The sequence below is a fragment of the Tupaia chinensis genome, unplaced genomic scaffold (assembly GCF_000334495.1).
Source record: "Tupaia chinensis unplaced genomic scaffold, TupChi_1.0 Scaffold000014_1, whole genome shotgun sequence".
In the NCBI taxonomy this organism is placed as follows: Eukaryota; Metazoa; Chordata; class Mammalia; order Scandentia; family Tupaiidae; genus Tupaia; species Tupaia belangeri.
The window spans coordinates 6,364,373-6,384,221 of NW_006159444.1; the positions used below are offsets into that span (position 1 = coordinate 6,364,373).

At 42.0% G+C, this 19,849-nt stretch overlaps 1 protein-coding gene across 3 annotated transcripts in view; it reads right to left on the bottom strand.

The window, feature by feature from the left end:
- Positions 1-9,420: 9,420 nt before the first annotated feature.
- IYD (iodotyrosine deiodinase) overlaps positions 9,421-19,849 on the bottom strand; it is a 17,300-nt gene continuing 6,871 nt past the window's right edge. For all 3 annotated transcript variants that reach the window (XM_006140022.3, XM_006140021.3, XM_027769909.1), the window contains 4 exons: positions 15,526-15,717; positions 14,096-14,255; positions 12,207-12,363; positions 9,421-9,735 (listed from right to left, as the gene is read on the bottom strand). In XM_006140022.3, coding sequence (XP_006140084.1) covers positions 9,553-9,735; positions 12,207-12,363; positions 14,096-14,255; positions 15,526-15,717 — 692 coding nt within the window. In that variant the 3' untranslated portion in view covers positions 9,421-9,552. The remainder of the gene's footprint in view (positions 9,736-12,206; positions 12,364-14,095; positions 14,256-15,525; positions 15,718-19,849) is intronic.

Here is a 19,849-nt window from a genome sequence, read left to right on the forward strand (position 1 = left end):
CCCCCCCCCCCCCCCCCCCCCCAGCCAGAACTGCTCTATCATGACAGAGGAGATTGTTTTTTTAATCGCTTTTGTTTTGTTTGAAGAATTACTTATTTAATTTTATTTATTATTATTGTTTTTAATTTGGCATAGGATACATGTGCTTATGAAACAGAGAGAGAGAGAGAAAGCTAACTGCCAGGTCTGGGACTGGAACCTAGGTTGTCCATGTGGGAGTCCAGGGCCTTAATCACCATACCACCTGCTGGACCCAGAATCATAAGCTTTTTGACATTTAAATAATTTAAATAAGAAACATACACAAGATTATTACTAAAATTTAGCATCAAAGTACCAATAATATAGATCTGATTTATTTTACCATCTGCATGTTTAATTCTAAATATTTCCAGACTTAGAAAGTCACTTTATTCAACAAGGTAATAGATATACCTCAAGTGATTCATAGTTACTAGATTAAGCATTCATACCCACAGTATGGTGAGCATTGCAGATGAGTTGAGGTTCTTAGGAGGCAGGTCAGAAGGCAGCCCTTCAGTCCTGGGGAGTGAGTACCTTGAACCCTGTCCATGATTACTCTGAAAACAATAGGCTCCAGGTCTGCACACTTCAGCGGGGTCTGGTTTTAGAACCTTTATTCCAATTACCTCTTAGTTATTCTTTTGTGTTTTTAATTATTGAAGTAGAAGGAAGTTGGCAACTCCACCAAGTTTAGCTAACCTCCTTCATTATCATTGGCTTCTGCTCTTATTTGGCACTTCAGAGACATTGCTAACGTATTTCCATCTTGCTCTAAAGACTTTTATATATTTCTTTTCTTTTTTTTTTTTTCCATAGAGCATGTGCACTTGCTGGAGAGACAAAGAGATACTGAAAAGGAGAAATCAGCCCCCAGGAGATGGCCACACCATAATCCCTTCTCCTCTATCCTCCTCTCTAGATTTTGGGCACACATGTGCACATGCTGGTGTGTTTTTCAGGTTGCTGGGTCTGGGACTCAAACTATGGAATCAGCCATGTGGGATCCAGCACCTTAACCACCACCCCACCTGCTGGCCTGTTCTATAGACATTTTAACGCTGTTTAAGTTAATACTGAGTATTTGGCCCTGAGCCATGACTCTAAAGTCACGATTATAATATAAACCACTCCCCTTCCTTGTGACTTTTTAGGAATTCCCGAAAGGGGAGGTTAGTACATCTCACATTTCATCAGAACTACTGTATTTTACTTGGCAAGATCCCAGCTGCTGATGCTGTTCTACCTCAAGCCTACCCTTAGCTGAGGCCACCCAAACTGAGCACAGATCTGGTCTTAACCTCAGACCCATTGCAATCACTGCACTCCACTGCCAAGAATATCCTTACCATTCCCACTTCTTCTGTTATTCATCCTCTCTAAAAGGTAGATAAATAAACACCTCCCTTTTGGAATGTTCAACTTTTTTGAGAGGAGGACTGTATCTTAGGGGTTCAGGGGCCACTGTAGCAGCAGAGCTGAAGCAACGTTTGCTCTTGATCCCTCATTATTTGTACATATGTGTAGGTTGAAAAAGTTGCATTATCATGGTTTCCACTTCACATTGTAAAGGAACACTGCTGATAGCTGGCAAAATATCAATGATATTTCTTCTGCCTCTCAGGCAGAATATCCATTAGTAACTATGTGCTTTTCTTCAAGTTACAAATACTATACATATTTGCGTTGCTGTTTTAGGATCAAAGTGGTGCCATATTTAAGCTGTATCAGACAAATATCAACAGAGTTCAATGTTTTGTGAGAATCTTCATGCCTTTCACCATCCTATTCTGGTTTTGCCGATTTTTTCACCCTTTCTTCCTCCTTTTTTTTTGGGGGGGGTCATATTTAGTTGTATTTCCTAAATTCAGTTATTTGTCCTTGGGAAGAGGAACTTCCAATGTCTACCAACAATGGGCTCCTCTTCTTCCAGGCACAGAAGAAGGCATTGGTTTACTTCCTGGTGAAGTCATGTGACTATTTCTAGCCAATGGCCTGTGAGAGTGAGGAGGTTACTCGTTGGCCAAGGGATGACCCCCTCCAGCATTTCCTTTCCTTGCAGCTTCCAGGAGAAAGGCAACCATGCTCTGGATGGTGCAGCCACAGAATTGCTGAGTCACCTCATAGACAGCAATTGTCTTGGAGGATTGCCTGGACCTGCAGCAGACTGCCTTCCCAGGAAATAAACTTTCTTTTCTTTCTTTTTTTTAATGACAATCACTTTATTATATCTCACAATTCTGTGACCAGTTGACCTATTTCCTCTTGTCTTACTTAAAGTCTCTTGTGTGGCCTCAGTAAGATGGTGGCTGAGGCTATAACATTCACAGTGGCTTCATCACATGGCAGGCACTGCAATGTGGATGTCTGGAAGGCTGGGCCCCTCTATCTCCACATGGTCTCACCACACAGCCAGCTACGGCTTTTTCACATGGTGTTTGGGTTATAAGAATGAGCATTCTAAAAGAATAGAAGTGCTTCTTCCTCACTCCAGACACAAAAGAATACATATTTATGTATTATATTATATAAAGGAGGTCTTCAAAAAGTTCATGCAAAATGTGCATTATGAAAAAACTGCATAGATTTCAAAATTTTTTTGCATCAAAATGAACTCATCGGTTAATTTCATTTCTCCATCAACTTTTCAAAGTCTCCTTGTATTAAATTCTAGAAATTGAAAACTAATCTGTATTAGCAGAAAGCAAATCTATGACTGCCTAGGCATGGGCATTGGGGAATGGAGAAGACTAGATTATACAAGGGCATGAAGAAGTCTGCTGGAGGTGTTGGGGTATTCATTATTTTGACTGTACATGGCTTCACAGATATACAAATATATCAAAACTCATCAAATTATGTAGCTTATTCCATATCAATTATATCTCAGCAAAGCTGGAATGAAAATAAAATATCAATATTATAAAAAATTTAAAATATTTATTGGCCTTTACTTGGTTGGGGCACCTTTTCTTTTAAGTTAATTTATTTCCTGAGAAAGGGAGAAAGACACCCTTGACAGGTACAGTCTGTCAGTCAGCCAGAAACTCCTCAGCCCCTCAGGTGGCCCTGCAGCCAGCCAGGATTATGGGTGTACACACCATCTTGGGGGCAGTCCCAGGATGTGAACCCAGAGCTTTCCCACATGGTTTCTGTCATTCACATAGCAGGAACTCTATTGCTTGCCTCTCCATCCTGGGCCCTAGGGTAGCTCTTTTCAGTAGAAAATGTATTCTTGACTTTTGTCATTTACAAATCTTACAAATGCTACACCACTAATATGTAACATGTATTAATAAAGTTAATTAATGAAATCTGTTGACACATAACCCGAGAGAGAAGCTATTGTTTTAGTTTATTGCACAAATCTCTTCAACATCACGTGACATGTCATCAAGCCATTGACTAATTGAATTCTTTGAGAGTGAAACCTTTTCCAATTCCTCATCCTGCATCTTGTTCTGGCATTTTACTCACTATACTTTTCCTAGAATTATTGGGTCTGAGAAAGAAACTACCCTGTCAAGTCACTGAAGAGCTGGAGTTGTTGATTGCCACTGCCCTATAGTTCTCAAAGTGTGATACCCACCCAGCAGTACTTATATCACTCAGGAACCTGTTTGAATACTTCCCTGCCCTGCTAGATCACACTCTGGAGGTGTAGCCTAAATGACAGAGATTCTGGCTAATGGTGAAGAATCATTGCCACAGCCTATCCTGGCTTATCATTTCTTAGTTAAAAATTCTCTCTTGCCAAAGTGGAGTCTTCAAGTGAGTCCTATCAGTAAGACACAAACTATTTTCAAATTTTGAAATTAATTGTTCTTTCTAGCAGTGATGAATTCATTCCATTATTTCCCCTATCTTAAGGGCTCAAAACTACTGATACATGGGGATCTGTAAGCCTATCTGTAAGCCTATCAGTTCTAACTTTGATTGTGCTCATCACATGACTGAGTTTAATGAACACCCAGAAGCAAGTTAATAAGAACTTGGGGCCACAGAGAGAAGGAAGAAAATTACCCATATTTCTAGACACCATTTCTGGCTAAGGGTTGTGCTGATCTACTCTGACCATGATGCAGCAGCAGAAATTCATGTTTGGCATGCTCAAAGCAACAGGTATACTACATTAGTTTTATTATTAGACTATTACTGTGTGGCTAAACAGAAATACTGGAGACTGGGTGATGGATAAAGAGTAGAGGTTTATTTGGCTCATGACTCTGGTGGCTGAAAAGTCTAAGAGCATGAGGCTGGATCTGATTGGTCTTTGGTACTGTGTTACAACATGGCCAACTGGAACAGGAAGGTCCCTGGACACATGCAGAGAGAAAGTGATGAAGAGAGGAAACAAAACCCCCCACTTCCTCTGTTTGTCCGTACTGAGCTCTCAGCAGATTGGACAGTATCTGCCTACATTGAAGGTGGATCTTCCTCTCTCCCCACTGACTCACACGTCAATCTTGTCTGGCAAGGCCCCACCCACATGTACGGCAGGACATTTTTCTCAGACCACTCCTTCTCATGAGACAACATTAACCCATTCAGGAGGCTGGTATCCCCATAAACCAAACACAACCCACTAGTCCTCACCTTTTCAGGGTCTCATCACCTCTTAACACCATTACATTTGGGCCTAAATTCCAATACTTGAGCCCTTGAATGACAAACCATTATCTAACTCATAACATGTACAATGTTTCTGATTGCTGAAAAACTCTCCATTCCAGGAGTGGGCAGGACGAAATGGTTTTTACATTCATCCCAGGGCATCCTTCCCCTCCTTGACTACCTCCATGATTACCTGCAATCAAGGTGAAGCTCCAGCCTTATTTCTCTAAGTTGCCCATTTTCATACTTTGTTTGAAAGAAGTTGGACACATGATGCTCCATCCCTGAATGCTTCAGCATGCTTCACTCACATAACTTCAGCACCTCCTAGCACCAGTCCACATTCAGTATTTCCAAGTTGTCTTTTGTATGTATTTGCTTTTTCCTAAAAAGGAATCTAATCAAGGTTTATACTTAACATTTGGTTGTTATGTCCCTGGTGATCTGAGACAGAGCTTCTCAAACTTCAGTGTGCACCAGATCACCTGGGGATCTTGTGAAAATGCAGATTTTGATCCCAGAGGTCCTTGTGGGGCCCAACAGTCTCCAAGTCTAACATTAATCTTCCAGGGGCTGCTGATGCTGCTGCTCCCCAGATCCGCACTTTGAGTACCAAGGAAGGACAGTCCCCACCTCTTAGGATACTGACTCCTGAATGAGTCTAGGGTGATTTCTTATAGAATAACCCATACTCTGATTATTCTGCCCTGTCAGTTAACTTGTTTACCCTCTGTATTCACTGAAACAAGAAATCAGGAGTAGAGGCTTCATTTGTTTCTATTTGGACATTTTTGGCTTGAATACATAATATTTGTCCCTTTTTTACTGATACTGATCATTACTGTGGGACCTTACTTATATGCCCAAATTGTTTTCCAGTGGCCATTTTATCACCAAATAAAAATTCTGGACTAAATAGACTTCTAGAGGGGCCCTATATAGAGGTTGCCAAAATACAACCAGAAGTATCTAAAACACAGTTCAGGTACAAACAGAAAACAGAAATATTTCTTTTCTATTTTAAGAATACTTAGTACATTAAGATAAACATTCTCTTTTTTTGGAGAGATTTTCACTATAGGGCGCGTGTGCTCACCAGACAGACAAAGAGAGACATAGAGACAGAAAGCGAGAAATCACCCCCCAGGGGGGATGGTCACGTCGCAATCCCTTCTCCTCCATTCTCCTCTCGGGATCTTGGGCATGCACGCACACGCGCCTGGCGTGAGTTTTAAGCCACCGGGTCCGGGATGTGAACCGCGGTTGACTACGTGGGAGTCCAGTGACACAACCATTACGCTAACTGCTGGTTCCCAAGAGAAACATTCTTAAAGGATGTTTTTCTCCCCTAGATGTACACAGCACAAAGTATTAATAATAATAATATTGTTAGGAACCAACAATGAAACCTAAAGCTGGCCCAGCCACAGTGGTGAGCACAGCTAAGACACCGTGCTCTGCAGGCTGGGACCACATGGGATGCTGGGGTTTGAGTCCTAGCCCAAATGAAAGGCTGGGCATGCTGGTACATGGCTGTAATCCCAGCAACTCAAGAGGCTGAGCCAAAAGGATCGTGATACAGTGAGACTCTGCCTTAAAACATAAAATAAAAGCTAATGCTAACTATTACCTCCAATACACTAGGAAACACATTCAGATCATCGCATTCAATTGCCACAGCCACTCAGAGGTGAGAACTATCTTTGTTGTCATTTTACGGTTGAAGAAAATGATGCTTAGCAAGGTTTATTTTTCCATGTCTACCTGGCCTGTGAGTACCAGGAGAGAAAGTTGAATCCAGCTCTGTCTACGCTACGTGGTTTCAATTCAGAATTATGGTTGATTCCATCTCCCACAGAAAAGGAGGGCTGTGGTGCTTCTCAAATCTATGCTGCCATACCTGTTATAGTTTGGAGAAAAGCTTGTTTACCAAAGGGTCATGTTTTTTTAAACTTGGATGCCCCCCAGAAATTCACGTGTGGTGTCCTGACTATTGTTAAGTGAAAAATGTAACCTGATTATGGTGTCAGAAGTGCTGCTCAAAAGTGCTAAAAAGTTCTGCCTTCTGCTATTTTGTGATGTCAACAAATCAGAGCTGCGAGTCAAAGTAAACCTCTCTTTTTTTAAATTCACCTAGTTGCAGGCATTTCTGTTAACATCATACACACAAAATAGTACGAGAGAGCACTTTTTGTTCAGCATCTGTGAAAAGTCAGGGCTGTGCTCCTGGGTGCAGTGACCTGTAAGGGACCAGCTAGAGCTTTGTAATGTTTCATTGAAAGACCCTAATTCATGTGGAAGCCTCGACTCCCTCCTACCTCTCAGATGGCTCTGCACTTCCACTCTGGGCCTGGATGCCCACAGCTGGCCAGGCCCCTTTCTACCCCATGCCCAACTCTCCTCCTTTGGGGCCGGCAAGACCATAAGGAGGAGGCACGTTGTCCTCTGTACCTTCGCTCTCCTCAGTAGAGTGGACTAACCCAGTAGTAAAGAATTCCCTGATCTCAAACAGTTCCTGGACATGAGAAATAGAAGAGAAGCATGTAAATAAATCCTTGATTTCCTTAGACTTCCATGCCAAAGTGTGTTTATTATTCTGATATTTGGAACTAAGCACATCTTTTTCTTATAAAACCAAATTATATAGAGCAGTTAGGTTTCCAATGCAGCCCACATGCTGTGAATGAAGCCACAGTGTAGCTAAAACAATGTTCACTTGCAATCAAGTGTAAGGGACAAATACCTAACCACAGTACTAATATCTTTAAAAAAAAAAAAAAGAAAAGAAAAGAATAGAGGGACAGTAGATGGTGTGGTGGTTAAGGTGCTGGATTCCTGCAGGGCCAACTGTGGTTCCAGTCCTGAACCTAGTGGCATAAAATTCATGCTGAGCGGCCAGCAGATGGCATAGCAGTTATGTTGTTGGACTCCCATATGGCTGATCATGGTTCAAGTGTTGGACCAGGTGGCTTAAAACTCATGCCAGGCACATGTGCATGTGTACCTAAGATCCCTGGAGGAGAATGGAGAAGAGGGAATTGTGGCCTGGCCATCCACCCAGGGGGTGATTTCTCACTTTCACTCTCACTGTCTCTGTCTCTCTCTGCATAGCCTAAGGTAAAATAAACCCTCTACAACAGAAGAAAATAATAATAAAGCTGGGTGCGTGTGTGTGCATACCTAAAATCCTACGAGGAGAAAGGGGAAGAAGGTATTGCAGTGTATCCATGCCCCTGGGGGATGATTTCTTATTTTCCCTCTCTTTGTCTCTGTCCATTGAGTGCACACCTACGAAACAAATACAAACAACAAAAAGAACAGAAATAAAATGTAAGAAAGCTTGTATCTATTAAAATATTGAAGTGTATAGATTTGGAGGAAAGCTTATTTAGAGAAAACTGCAGATGTACATAGAAGATTTTGGAGATTCCAAAAGAGACTTCTGTGTATTTTAAAGGACTTTGGGGTCAAATGCACTGGTTCTTGTAATGTCTAAATATAATTTAAAGCAAAGAAAGGTCTTCCTTTTTGGTGATGTACAGGATTGTCATCAGCTCAAGCTCTTATCAGTGACATCAGGAGTTTTTCTTGCATTGTGTGATTCACAAAGGGAATGAAAAGAGGCAAGAGAAATTTTTCTCAAGGCAACTGAGTTAGAAAAATAATAGAAGGAAGGGACAGTGGAGATGGATAAAGAGGTGAGTAGGGTTGTTTGATGAAAAATTACTGGCACTATAAGTGTGTGTGCCTGTGGATATAATCCCCCTAAGAGGGAAGACAGAAGATGACAGAGAAAGACTAAGTCTGGCATTCCTACCTGGAAACTGTGACCCCATCAATTCCAGAAGGCTTCACTATCATCTGAAGATAAGGGGTCATTATGTTTCATAGAGCAGAATGAAAAAGAAGGAAGACATAGTCAGCATATGGTAAATAGTTGTCTTTCAGAAAAAGAAAATAAGCCTTAATTTGTAGTGTTTTCCAATTGCTGTGGTGCCCACCATGGGCACTTTCAAATTCTAAATGGTTTAGTAACTGGCTCATGCAATTCCTGAATGTTTAGCAGCCAGCTTCCACAAGCTGGTCTAAGCCAGCTCCAACACCAGACAGTGTAACTAATGGCACATACACACAGACGACTGCCAGCCAGACCATGCTGCTCGGGTGTGCTATGTCTGATGAGTGTGACTTCTTAGTTACTTTGATTGCTAATTATTCAAAATAGCAGAATATCCATGAAATTCAGTAAAAGGGTATACCTCAAAAGCTCTCTTTTGTCTAAAAGCTACCTAAAGCCAGAAGGCAAAAGGCCATTTGGCCAGTCTAAATTAAAATTCAAGAATCATCCCATAGACTGACTCTCTGGCCTGATGGTTAACGGAGCCAGATTCCACATGGCTGACTCCAGCTTGAGTCTTGGACCCAGTGGTTCAGGAAATATTTTGGGCACACGTGCAAAATCCTTCCAGGATGGAGAAATAAAGGAGCAGGGATTGTGTGACTATGGCCCATGGGACTGTTTCCTTTTTCTCTCTCTGACATGCACATGCACCCTTAGCAAATTAAAAAAGAAAATCATCACACTGCTAAATTATTGGGACTACATTTAGTTTCTGATGATTTTTTCAGCCATATATACAAAGAACGGTCATGTTCTTTATAAAATGTTAATGCATTTCCAAAGTGGATCCAAAACCAAAGTGCATAGCTGTGATCTCTTGTTCTGTATGTTCCTCTACTCAGATAGTCTGACAGGAACACACCTTACTAGGCTCAGAGGGCTGGAGACTGGACAGTATTCAAGATTCCTAGAGTGGCCAGCCTACGGAGTGGAGTATGAAGGAACCTTGGCACTGAGGGGGTGGGAGAAGATGGAGCCAAGAGCAGCGGTATCATCCTCTCCCTGGTGGCTCCTGCCTATGCAGTCACCATGATCTGATCCAGAGGTTTCCGCTTGAGGTCAGGCACCGTGGCCTTCTTGCTGGGGTACCCCACAGGGAGCAGCATCAGCAGCTTTTCATGTGCAGGACGACCCAAGAGCAACCTCAGACGCGGTCCGCAGTTGAGAGGAGTGGTGGTGACAGTCACCAGGCCTGCATTCTAAAACAGAGGAAGGAAAGGGCATGTTTTAAAGTCAGCAGGTAAAAATCACAGCTCTGCTTCCAGCCGGGGATAGTCTCGTCCCTGTGGCTCCTGCTCACCTATGGATTCCTCGAAGTTGGGTAGCAAAGAGGCTACAAGCCCAGGTAAAGGTGATTGTCTCTGCTACGGTCTTTCTCTTCCTTTATCACATTTCCACATAGTATTTTAATGTATAATAGTTTATTTTAATTGCCAGAAGGCACATGCACTTGCCAGAGAGAAACTGAAAGAGAGAGAAGCAAGCCCTCACTGGGGTGTGGTCATGCTACAAACCATTCTTTCCGTTTCTCCATCTGGCTGGAACTCTGGGCACACATGCACATGCACACAGTGCGCCTTTCAGTCTGCTGGGATTTGAGCCATATGGTCAGCCCTGCAGGATGAAACTTCTGGGCTCACCCATATTAACCTGACTTCAATTAGTGTTCTGTCTTTTCATCTCTTTCAGTATGACTCTTTTGGTCTTATTAAGGTCAGGAGTTCTTCACTTGGAACCCTCAAACTCCAAAGGCCCAAGGATTGAATTCAGAAGTTCTATGAATTTGGACAATAAAACAAAACAAAGCTTTATATTCACTAACATCTAACTCAAATGTAGCAGTTTCTTCACTTATAAATGTAAACAACAGGCCCAGTCAAGGTGGCACAGTGGAGCACCCTTGGCTAATACTGGTGCCATAGGGAAGACCCAGGGTTTGGATCCCAGGTCAACCCAAACATGTAGGTGTGCCTATAGGTATGCCCATGATCCAGACTTGCTGGAGGGCATGGGGGAAGGATGACAGTGTGGCAAGACTGTGTGTGTGTATGTGTAGGGGGATCTTCTCTTTCTCGCTCTCTCTTTCACTTTCTCTCTGGTTCTCCAAATAACTAATAAGTAAACTTCAATAAGTAAATAAAGGTAGACAACAAGCCACAGTATTATTAATATCTTTGATCTTATGACCAAAAACTCACATGTATTGTTATATTACTTTACAGTTGTTATAAATATCTTAAAATATCATGCCATCCCATTCATCACTACCTCGCAATTGTAGACCTGCTGTTACATCTTGTCATTTCACATATGAAATAAATACTAGCATAATTTATTCTGAACAACACCAACAACTACAAAATTATGGCCTAGAGGTATGTTAGGGTAAGCTCTCCAAATACTAAACTTCAAGATGAAAGCAGATGTCACTTCCATACACTTTGCTAGCTGCGCTGCTCTGGCTTTTCCAATCACATCATTGCCCCTAAGCCTGAGTCAGAAAAAAGCTCTGAAACCTTCCCTAGGAGGGCTGCATGGCTAGACACTTGCCTAGTCACTGCCCTCTGGGTGAGGGCTCCATAAGAGTTTTCTTAACCCCAAATCAGGACCTATCCTGAGAATCAATCTGGTATAGAAAGCTAGAGGGCAGCAAACAACTATAAAGTGGAGCCTGCTTTCAAGCACAAGAGCCTCTTGGTGAACCAAGCTTGCTCTAGGCTGAAAGGGCTTCCTCCAGGACCGTAAAATGGATGGGGCTCCACGGGCAATTTCTGTATTTATCTGCTTATGGATTCAGGGAATCAGATGCCAACTCCTCTAGCCACTGTTTCCAGTGATCTAAAAACATCTTTCTCTTTTGTGTCACAGTGAGTATCTTGTGTAAACTGTGATTCAGGCATACAGATTTTTCTCTGAGACAGTGAAGAAGCTCATGCTTTCAGAATTGATTGTCCCTTGAAAATATGATCATTAGCTCTTAGACTCCTGTTTGCTGTATTTATTTTACATGTTCACTGTCTTGCTTCATTCCCCACCAGGAACCTGGACCCCTCCAGAATGTGCTGCTTGGGACAGCTATCCCTGGTGCCTCCCAGGGATGGCCACATGGAAAGAACTCAGAAAATACTTGTGGGTACACGACTGAATGGTTCAGCGGGAATGCCTCAGTCCTGCTGCATTTCTTGGGAGGACTACTCTAGCTACTATGTAGAGATTTTTTTTAAGCAAAAGGCTATCTTTGTACTACAATTTGATGTAAACTCAACTTCTCAGAATCTTCCGGATAGCTTTTTAATCATTGCAGAATCTCAGCTAGCAACAAGAAATACACATGGGGAATGAGCCATGGTGACTTTCAGGCTCTGAAGTTCTCCATGTGTGTCTGCCAAAACCCTTGAAATTTCATGTTGTTACAAATGAAAGCAAACTCCATGACAACTCCTTCAGCCCTGAAATGATGTTACAAGTGAATTTCCGGGAAGAATTCCAGCTTGTTGAACCATCCTACTCACCAACCCAGGTTTCCAGTCAGTTTTCACATCAGAGTTACCATGTTTAGAAATTGGACTTCAGATTAACAATTTCCTAATGCCCTGGGATTTGAAACTCAGCTGAAATTTACTAAAGAGGCTGCCCTTGGACCTGGAGGGTTGGGGTGGGTGTAGCGAACCTGCAGGGCAGCCAGTAGGATGCCGCAAGCGATGGAGACGCTGATCTCGTTGTAGTAATGCACCTTTTTCTTGCCATTTGCAGCAAAACCATGTACTTGTTTAAAAATGAGAATCAGAACAGGGGCAGTGTCCAAGTACTCCTTAATCCAATTGGTTCTGGGGAGAAAAAAGAGATTCCAGAATATATTTTCTCTTAATTTTTGTTCTCTTTGCAAACTTAGCTTATTTAGGCTGAAAATAAGACACAGTTATTTGCCTTTTATATTTAAATTGAAATAGAGCTGGATTTTTGTCCACATTTTTTGTTTGTTTCTTTGCTACAGAGCACTGGTGCTAGCTGGAGAGAGACAGAAGAGGGAAAGTGAGGAAACACATCCCTTTGGAGGCAGGGGATGGCCATGCTGTAATCCCTTCTCCTTCATTCTCCTCTAGGGATTGTGGGCACACATGCACATGTGCCCAGTGTGTTTTTTAAGCCACCAGGTTCAGGATTTGAACTGCTCAGTCTGCCTCTTTCATCTTTATCTGAGCCACCTCCTCATCACTGTCACAATAAATACTCAGCAATAAGACCCACACATACCCCAAACACTGCCATCCCATCATCCTTTCCTAGGCCTGCATCACAGTGAGGTGCTGCTGGCTATTACCAGAACCCACCACTAGTGTCCCACATCTGAGACCCAGAGACATGGGGCACCTCTAGGTTCTGATTGCATAGGACTGGCCAGCTTCCCTTCAGAGCCTTCTGAGAGGTGAAAGCCAATGCTATCACCCACCATTCCTCCTCACTCTGGCCGAAGAGGAGATGGGGCCAAGTAGTGATCACAGTAAAACCAGTTTCACTGAATTCCATTCCACTTCTTTCTTAGAAATAAGGAAGCCCAGACAGTTACTAAAGCCTGATAGATGGTAGACTTGTACAAAACTTGTGTTGTTTTTTTCTACTAAAACCAAAGCCTGTTTAGTAAAATCATTTGGAAGACCTGATTACTTTAGCCAAATCTAATTTGTTTCACTCAAAATCTTGAAAAGTAGTTTAAAAAAAAAAAAAAAAAGAAGAGAAGGGACCAGCAGTTAGCATAATGGCTATGTCTCTGGACTCCCATATAGTCAACCGCAGTTCGAGTCCCAGACCCAGTGGTTTAAACTCACGCCAGGCATGCGTGTGTGCCCATGGTCCCAAGAGAATGGAGGAGAAGGGGTTGCGGCATGGCCATCCCCCCGGGGGCGGTGTCCTCTCACTTTCTATCTCTGTCTCTCTCTGTCTCTCTGGCTAGCACATGTGCCCTATAGCAAAAACCTCTCCAAAAAAAAAAAAATCTTGAAAAGTAGTTGGCAATCTTTTGTTTCAGATGGGTGAAAAGTGAAGTAATTCTCTAAGTTTTATTTACTAAGTATTTGAGTCAGGGCCTATTTATTTACTGAACACTCATGGGGCACTACAGGGGTAATGCCTGACTGAACTTTCATAATCCCTCCTTAGAGGTAGAATCAAACTTCTGAACACCTAAAACAAAATCAGGAAACTGCAGGACTAACAGATGGCATAATGGTTACATTGCTAAACTTCCATGTAGTTGACTGCAGTTTGAGTTCCAGACCCAGAGGCTTAAAACTCATGCCAGGTGTGTGTGTGTGTGTGTGTGTGTGTGCCCAAACTCCTAAGAGGAGAATGGAGGAAAAGAAAGAGGTTGTGGCATGGCCATCCACCCTGGGGGGGTAATTTCTTGCTTTCTGTCTCTCTGGCGAGTACATGCACCCTGTACCAAAAGTCTCTAAAAAAATACCAAAACAAACAAACAAAAAACAAAACAGAAACTGCAATGATATTTATTTCACTGTAAGAAGCCAAACTGAACGTCCCTAATTCCACTACCATTAGTACCTTAGTTTCTTCAGGTCGGCAACCCATCGGTGTCCCATTCTTTTCAGGTAGTTTATTTCCTCTTCCTCCTCAATGATTTCCCGAATCTTGTGTTTCATATCTGGGTCCTTCACAACTACAAAGGTCCAGGGCTCTGTGTGGGCCCCACTTGGGGCTGTTCCTGTCATCCATTAAATTAAAACCAGAAATTAAACCTGCAGAAAAGCTTGAGGCTGTTCAGGAAGAATCAATATCATCATTTGTATTGTTCACAGTGAAATCAGGTAATCTGGAAATCAGGGTGCTTGCAGCTGCCTGCCGCTGCTAGCTCTGCTGTGATCAGCATCACTTTAGATGCCTCAAGGTCAAGGCCAGTAGTTCTAGAGTCGTGGGAATTTAATCCTCTGCCCTAATTATGTGGGAGAACATGTCCCTCAGTAACTGCACCAACCACTCAGAAAATAGAAGGAAAATTCTGAAAGCCAAAATTCTCCAAAGTGTCATTCATTTTAATACTCTCGAATAAGAATAGTCATGAAGCTCACTGAAAATGGTAAATGGTTTCAAAAATGCTCCTCAAAACACAACTAAACTATAAATTATTCCATACCTGTATCAAAGCCCCGAGTAAAGCACTATGGAGTTGGCAGTTTTGTTGGAGAAACATAAGTTAGAAAACTCTTAACCCTTAACATCGCAGTGTATAATGTTGTGTTCAGAATCTTATTTTTACAAGTTAATAACACTGTTACTACAATACGAGTTAATGCAAGTTAATAACACTGAGTATTTTCAGAAGCTTTGAACTATGATCACATTGGTTCCTGTTACAGAAAAACAGACGCCGAGGGATGAAAACGCAGCACTCTGGAGAGGAAAGGAGAACTCTTTATTACACTAGTGGGCACAGAGGAGTTAATACTTTGAATCTTCAGCCCCTGCTGAGAGTTGAGCACCGTCTTTTATGAGTGAATTGGGGAGAGGCAGTTCAGCATGCTTTGAGTGTCCTATAAGGGAAAAGGGCTCAGTGTCCATCCTAATACAGAATTGGAAGAGAAGTAGGTTTTCATTGTGTTCAAGGCCTCCAGCCACCCAACAATTCAGGAGGGAGGGGCAGCTAACTCGTGGAGGAACAGAAAGCCCAGGCAACTATCAGCCAGCCCTGGGTTGCTTCAAAGTTACACATTAGTTTCTCTATATCAGAACAGAAAGTTCAGACAATTATCAGACTTGGATTGCTACACATCACTCCCAAGAAGTTTCTAATAGTCAAAATGTGGAAGGTAGAAGTCATCATGTTTCTCATAGCTATTTGGTGCCTGGGTAAGAGTTTATAGATAAAATATGACTCTATGCTTTATTCACTCTTGTCTGAATTTCGACATTGTTCCAATATTATTACACCACGGAGACAGCTGACATTTTCAAAGACCCCACACTCAGTTACAGACCTGCTGTCTTGATGACATTGTCGATGACTTCCATTGGGACTTGCTCATTACTTATAAACCTTACTGACCGTCTCTTATTGAGGAGTTCAAAAAATTCCTGAGATCTCTTAACCATTTCCTTTTCAGGATACCGGATGTGAACAAATGGAATGTGTTCAACACTTTCTTCTGACTCTTGCCATTCATCTACATCTGCATGGAAGAACAAAAAAGGCAGTAAATTAAACCCTCTTGGTTATAAGAAAGTCATTAGGGAGAAGAAGAAAAAGTTCTCAGGAATGTCCTATAGCAAACTTAAAAAAAAAAAAAAAAAAAAAAAAAAAATAAAAAAACATAGATCTATAGAATCCTGACAACCAAACTTGATTACCCTTCAAACTCTAGACTTCTTATAAATTTAAAAATAGAAAATTTTTACTTACAGAAACATGAGAAATTCAAATTTTTGTTAATGGTGGACTACCTTTTTTAAAAAGTCCTTTTAAAATCATTGAACTGACAATATAGGAAGACATATCTGGCAAAAACCTAAAGATAAATATGAATCTGATTGTATTTGCAAATTCTTAAACATTTAAATTTCCATTTTTATATTTTTCAGGGATCAAGGACAACAGAAATCAAAGCATAAGCCCAAATACAGTAAGAGGTTCAATAAGTTGGGATCCCAAGACTATCGCCTTAAAGAAAGCATGAATCATAAATAAATCCGCTTTTGCAAGCATATGTCACTTTGGTGGGCCCTCAGATTTGAACCTAGACTTAGATGGTCCTGTCTGAAAGTACTCCAGTTTGCAGAATCAAAAGCCAACATACAAACATTTTTAAGGACAGTTATTAGCAATGCACTGAATACAATGAGGCACATAAAGAAACAAAACCTCTTGAGCAAGAAATAGTAAAATTCATTTTTAAAAACAGTCAGATGCCTGAAGACTACAAATACTACAATAATCAGATTTGAACAATAAATAATTATGATTACTGTGTTTAGAGGAAAAAAGACAAACACATAAATCTGTAAGGAGCAGGACATAAAAGGTAACATAGAAAATATTTAAAATAATAAAATTAAGAAAAACAAACACAACAGAATTCAGAACTTAATGGGGTCAGCTCCCAGTCCAATAGTAATGTGTTACTGAAGAGAAGTTGGATCCCATGTGGCACCCCACTTTGAATCCGAAACCCTGGCCTGATCAGCCTGATATGCTTGGCACAAGTGTGATGCCTAGAAGCCAATGGACTGGAGGACTGAAAGAAGGAGCTCATGGTGTGACCAGACTGTGGAGAGTATTCATCTCTCCCTTTCTCTTTCACTCTCATGTGCACACACACTCACTATTAGGAATAAAGAGGGGGGAAAACTTTTTAAAAAGAACTACATGTATGGATTTTCTAATACATTAGACTATGTACCGAAAGAATTAAAGAACTGGGAGAGAAGTCAGATGAAAATACCTAAAATGGGGCAAGGAGTGATTAAAAGATAGAAAACATAGAAAGAGTAAGGGGAAAAGTGAAAAATTCTAATATATTGGGTTGTTGGAAAATCATTATGTATTTTTTTATGTTTTTCTATGCAAAAATGCATCATGACTTTTCCAACAACTCAATACATTTTATCATAGACACAAAAGGATAAAAAGAAAGAGAATGTGATAGAAGCAATATTTGAAAAGATAGTGGCAGAGATTTTCTCAGAACTGATTTAAAAATAGGCACCATTGGGACCAGCAGTTAGCATAATGGCTATGTCGCTGGACTCCCATGTAGTTGACTGTGGTTCGCATCCCGGACCCGGTGGCTTAAAACTCACGCTGGGCGCATGTGTGTGCGTGCCCAAGATCCCGAGAGGAGAATGGAGTCTCGAGAAGGGATTGCAGCATGGCCATCCCCTCTTGGGGGGTGATTTCTCGCTTTCTTTCTCTCTGTCTCTTTCTGTCTGTCTGGTGAGCGCATACTCCCTATAGCAAAAAATAGGCACCATAGAAAGTTGTATGTAGTTATCAAGCAGAAGAGTGACATAATATAGCATATGCTTTTAAAGATGTATATTAGAAGGAGACAAATATGAAAAGAAAGATCCCAGAGGCTGTTGCCATATCCTGGCTGAAATAGTGTTGGCTTGGGCCACTGGAGGAAAAGAATAATAGAAGTGTACAGATCTTGGAGATAAAGATCATACCCCTTGGCCCAGCCATGGCGGCACAGCAATGGTGAAATGCTCTGCAATGCTGGAAGCCTTCTGGAAGAGCCGGGTTTGGTTCCCGGATAAAACTGCACACTAGGCCTGCGTATTCATGTCCATGCGTATTTGTGTCTGTGATCCTGGCTGACTGTGAGGTGAAAGGGGAAGGTGTGGCAGAAGACCCTGTTGAGATTGTTTACTTTCCCTTTCTTTCTCTCTCTCAACTTTTAAAAATCCTAAGATTCACTTAAGTGTATGTTTGGGGATGACTGGGAGGGAGAAGGTAAGGATCATTCCCAGGTGCTGACCTTAGTGGTTGGGTAGACTATGGAACCCTATACTGAAATATGATAGATAAACCATTTGGGGGAGGTGGAGCAGAAAATACAGAAATCAACGGTCTGTCGAATCTAAGATGCTTGTAAGCATCTCACTGGCAATGTCAAGTATGAAAAGAAATGTCTGAGCCTAGAGGGTGGGATCTGATTTGGGATTTCTCACACAGCTGAGAATGACAGTGAAGAACTCAGGAAAGAAAGCGAGAAGGTCAAAAACCTGGCTATGACAGACTTGGCCATTCTGCAGGTGGAAAGCTTCTCCTGCACTTCAACCACGTGCCTCACTCCTAGTTCTATCCGGACCTGAGAGAAGGGAGCGGGCAGAATGCTCATCAGAAAGGGACTGAGTTCAAAGAGACTGAGAGAAACCTCAAGGACAGCATTAGTGGGTACCACTGTTGGCTTACAGCTATCTGTAAGGAAACCCCTTTTTACATTTTACAAACAAGGGCAATTTGGACCTGGGCTGTACACATTTAGTTAGAAAGAGATAGGTGTGTGTGGGGGGGAGGGAGTGGCAACAAACACGTATGATACGTATGAGCTTTGTAGCAATCAATTCTGAACTAACTGCAGAAGTCCTTGACATCCTGACAACCCTGAACCTTATCAAAGGTGTCAATAAAGACTTTCAACACTACTGATACTTTGACCATCTCTGTAGTTGGTAAGTGGTAAATGAGCAAATGCATTAAATGCTTCCTTCACTGTTTGAACTACACTTATTCTTAGGAGCCAGCCAGCATTTGCATAAAGTAAATCAGCCTAGGGGCATAACTGGATAGTTTCTGCAGCTGCTGGAGTCCTGGCTGGTCTCCCCTTACCAGTATAGCTGAATGAAGCAGCCCCTGCTGAGGTTTCTCAGTGCCATCCATTATCATTACTGCATGAGGTAGCTCCCAGGAGTGGCTCTCCAGGTAGAGCCTTTATTGCTGGAAACTTTTATAGGACAGAAGGCATGAGTTCTTCGTAGACACTGGGGGGCAGCAGGACCAGGCTACCGAGCACAGCCCCAGGGAACTGTGAGTCAGTGAACATGTCTAAAAGGTATCACTTCTCTCCTTCCCTTGAACTCTTGATTGCACTGGAGGAATGTGGTCCCCACCAGATGAGAACAGCCTCTATAAACTCCCTTGTTTTTCCACGTCCACCCTGGACCCATCAAAGCCACCAAGGATGCTTTCAGCCTTTAAAGGCCACGTATTCTAAAGCACATATGTACTGTTACTGTCTGCTTTGTAATCCTGGACTGCCGCACGTGACCATTGCTATTGATAGTAACAGGAACTTGCTCTCTACTGTTGCTTTAATGCCGAGGGAACCATTTAATTGGTCCATAATGAGATTTTGCTGAGCAAGTAATTCTAGGTCATGAAGGTATTTTTCTGGCTACATCTTTAGGTAAATCACTTGTGCGTTTTTGCCATCTTGCTTCAAAATCTTTGCAAATGAGCCCAATATATTCTAACTATGAAACCAAAGGCAATTTGTGTCACAGAGAGATTACTCCTTCCATGCAATTTTGTGGGGAACCTTGAGGAACGATGTTACTAAGGATGGAGTTGAGGCAGATGCCCATCTCAGCAGACAGATTCTGAAGGTGGATGCTGGGAACAACTTCAGGGCTCGACAACTGCCTGCAAATGCCTGTTTCCCAACTGCCTGGGCATGGCCCAGCTTCCTACTCAGCTCCTCAGGCATCGGCTCCCAGGTGTAGTATACGTGGATTATGTCACTGCCAGTACTGAAGTGGGAGGGCATTGGCAGGCTGCAGTGTGCCAGACGGAGACATCTT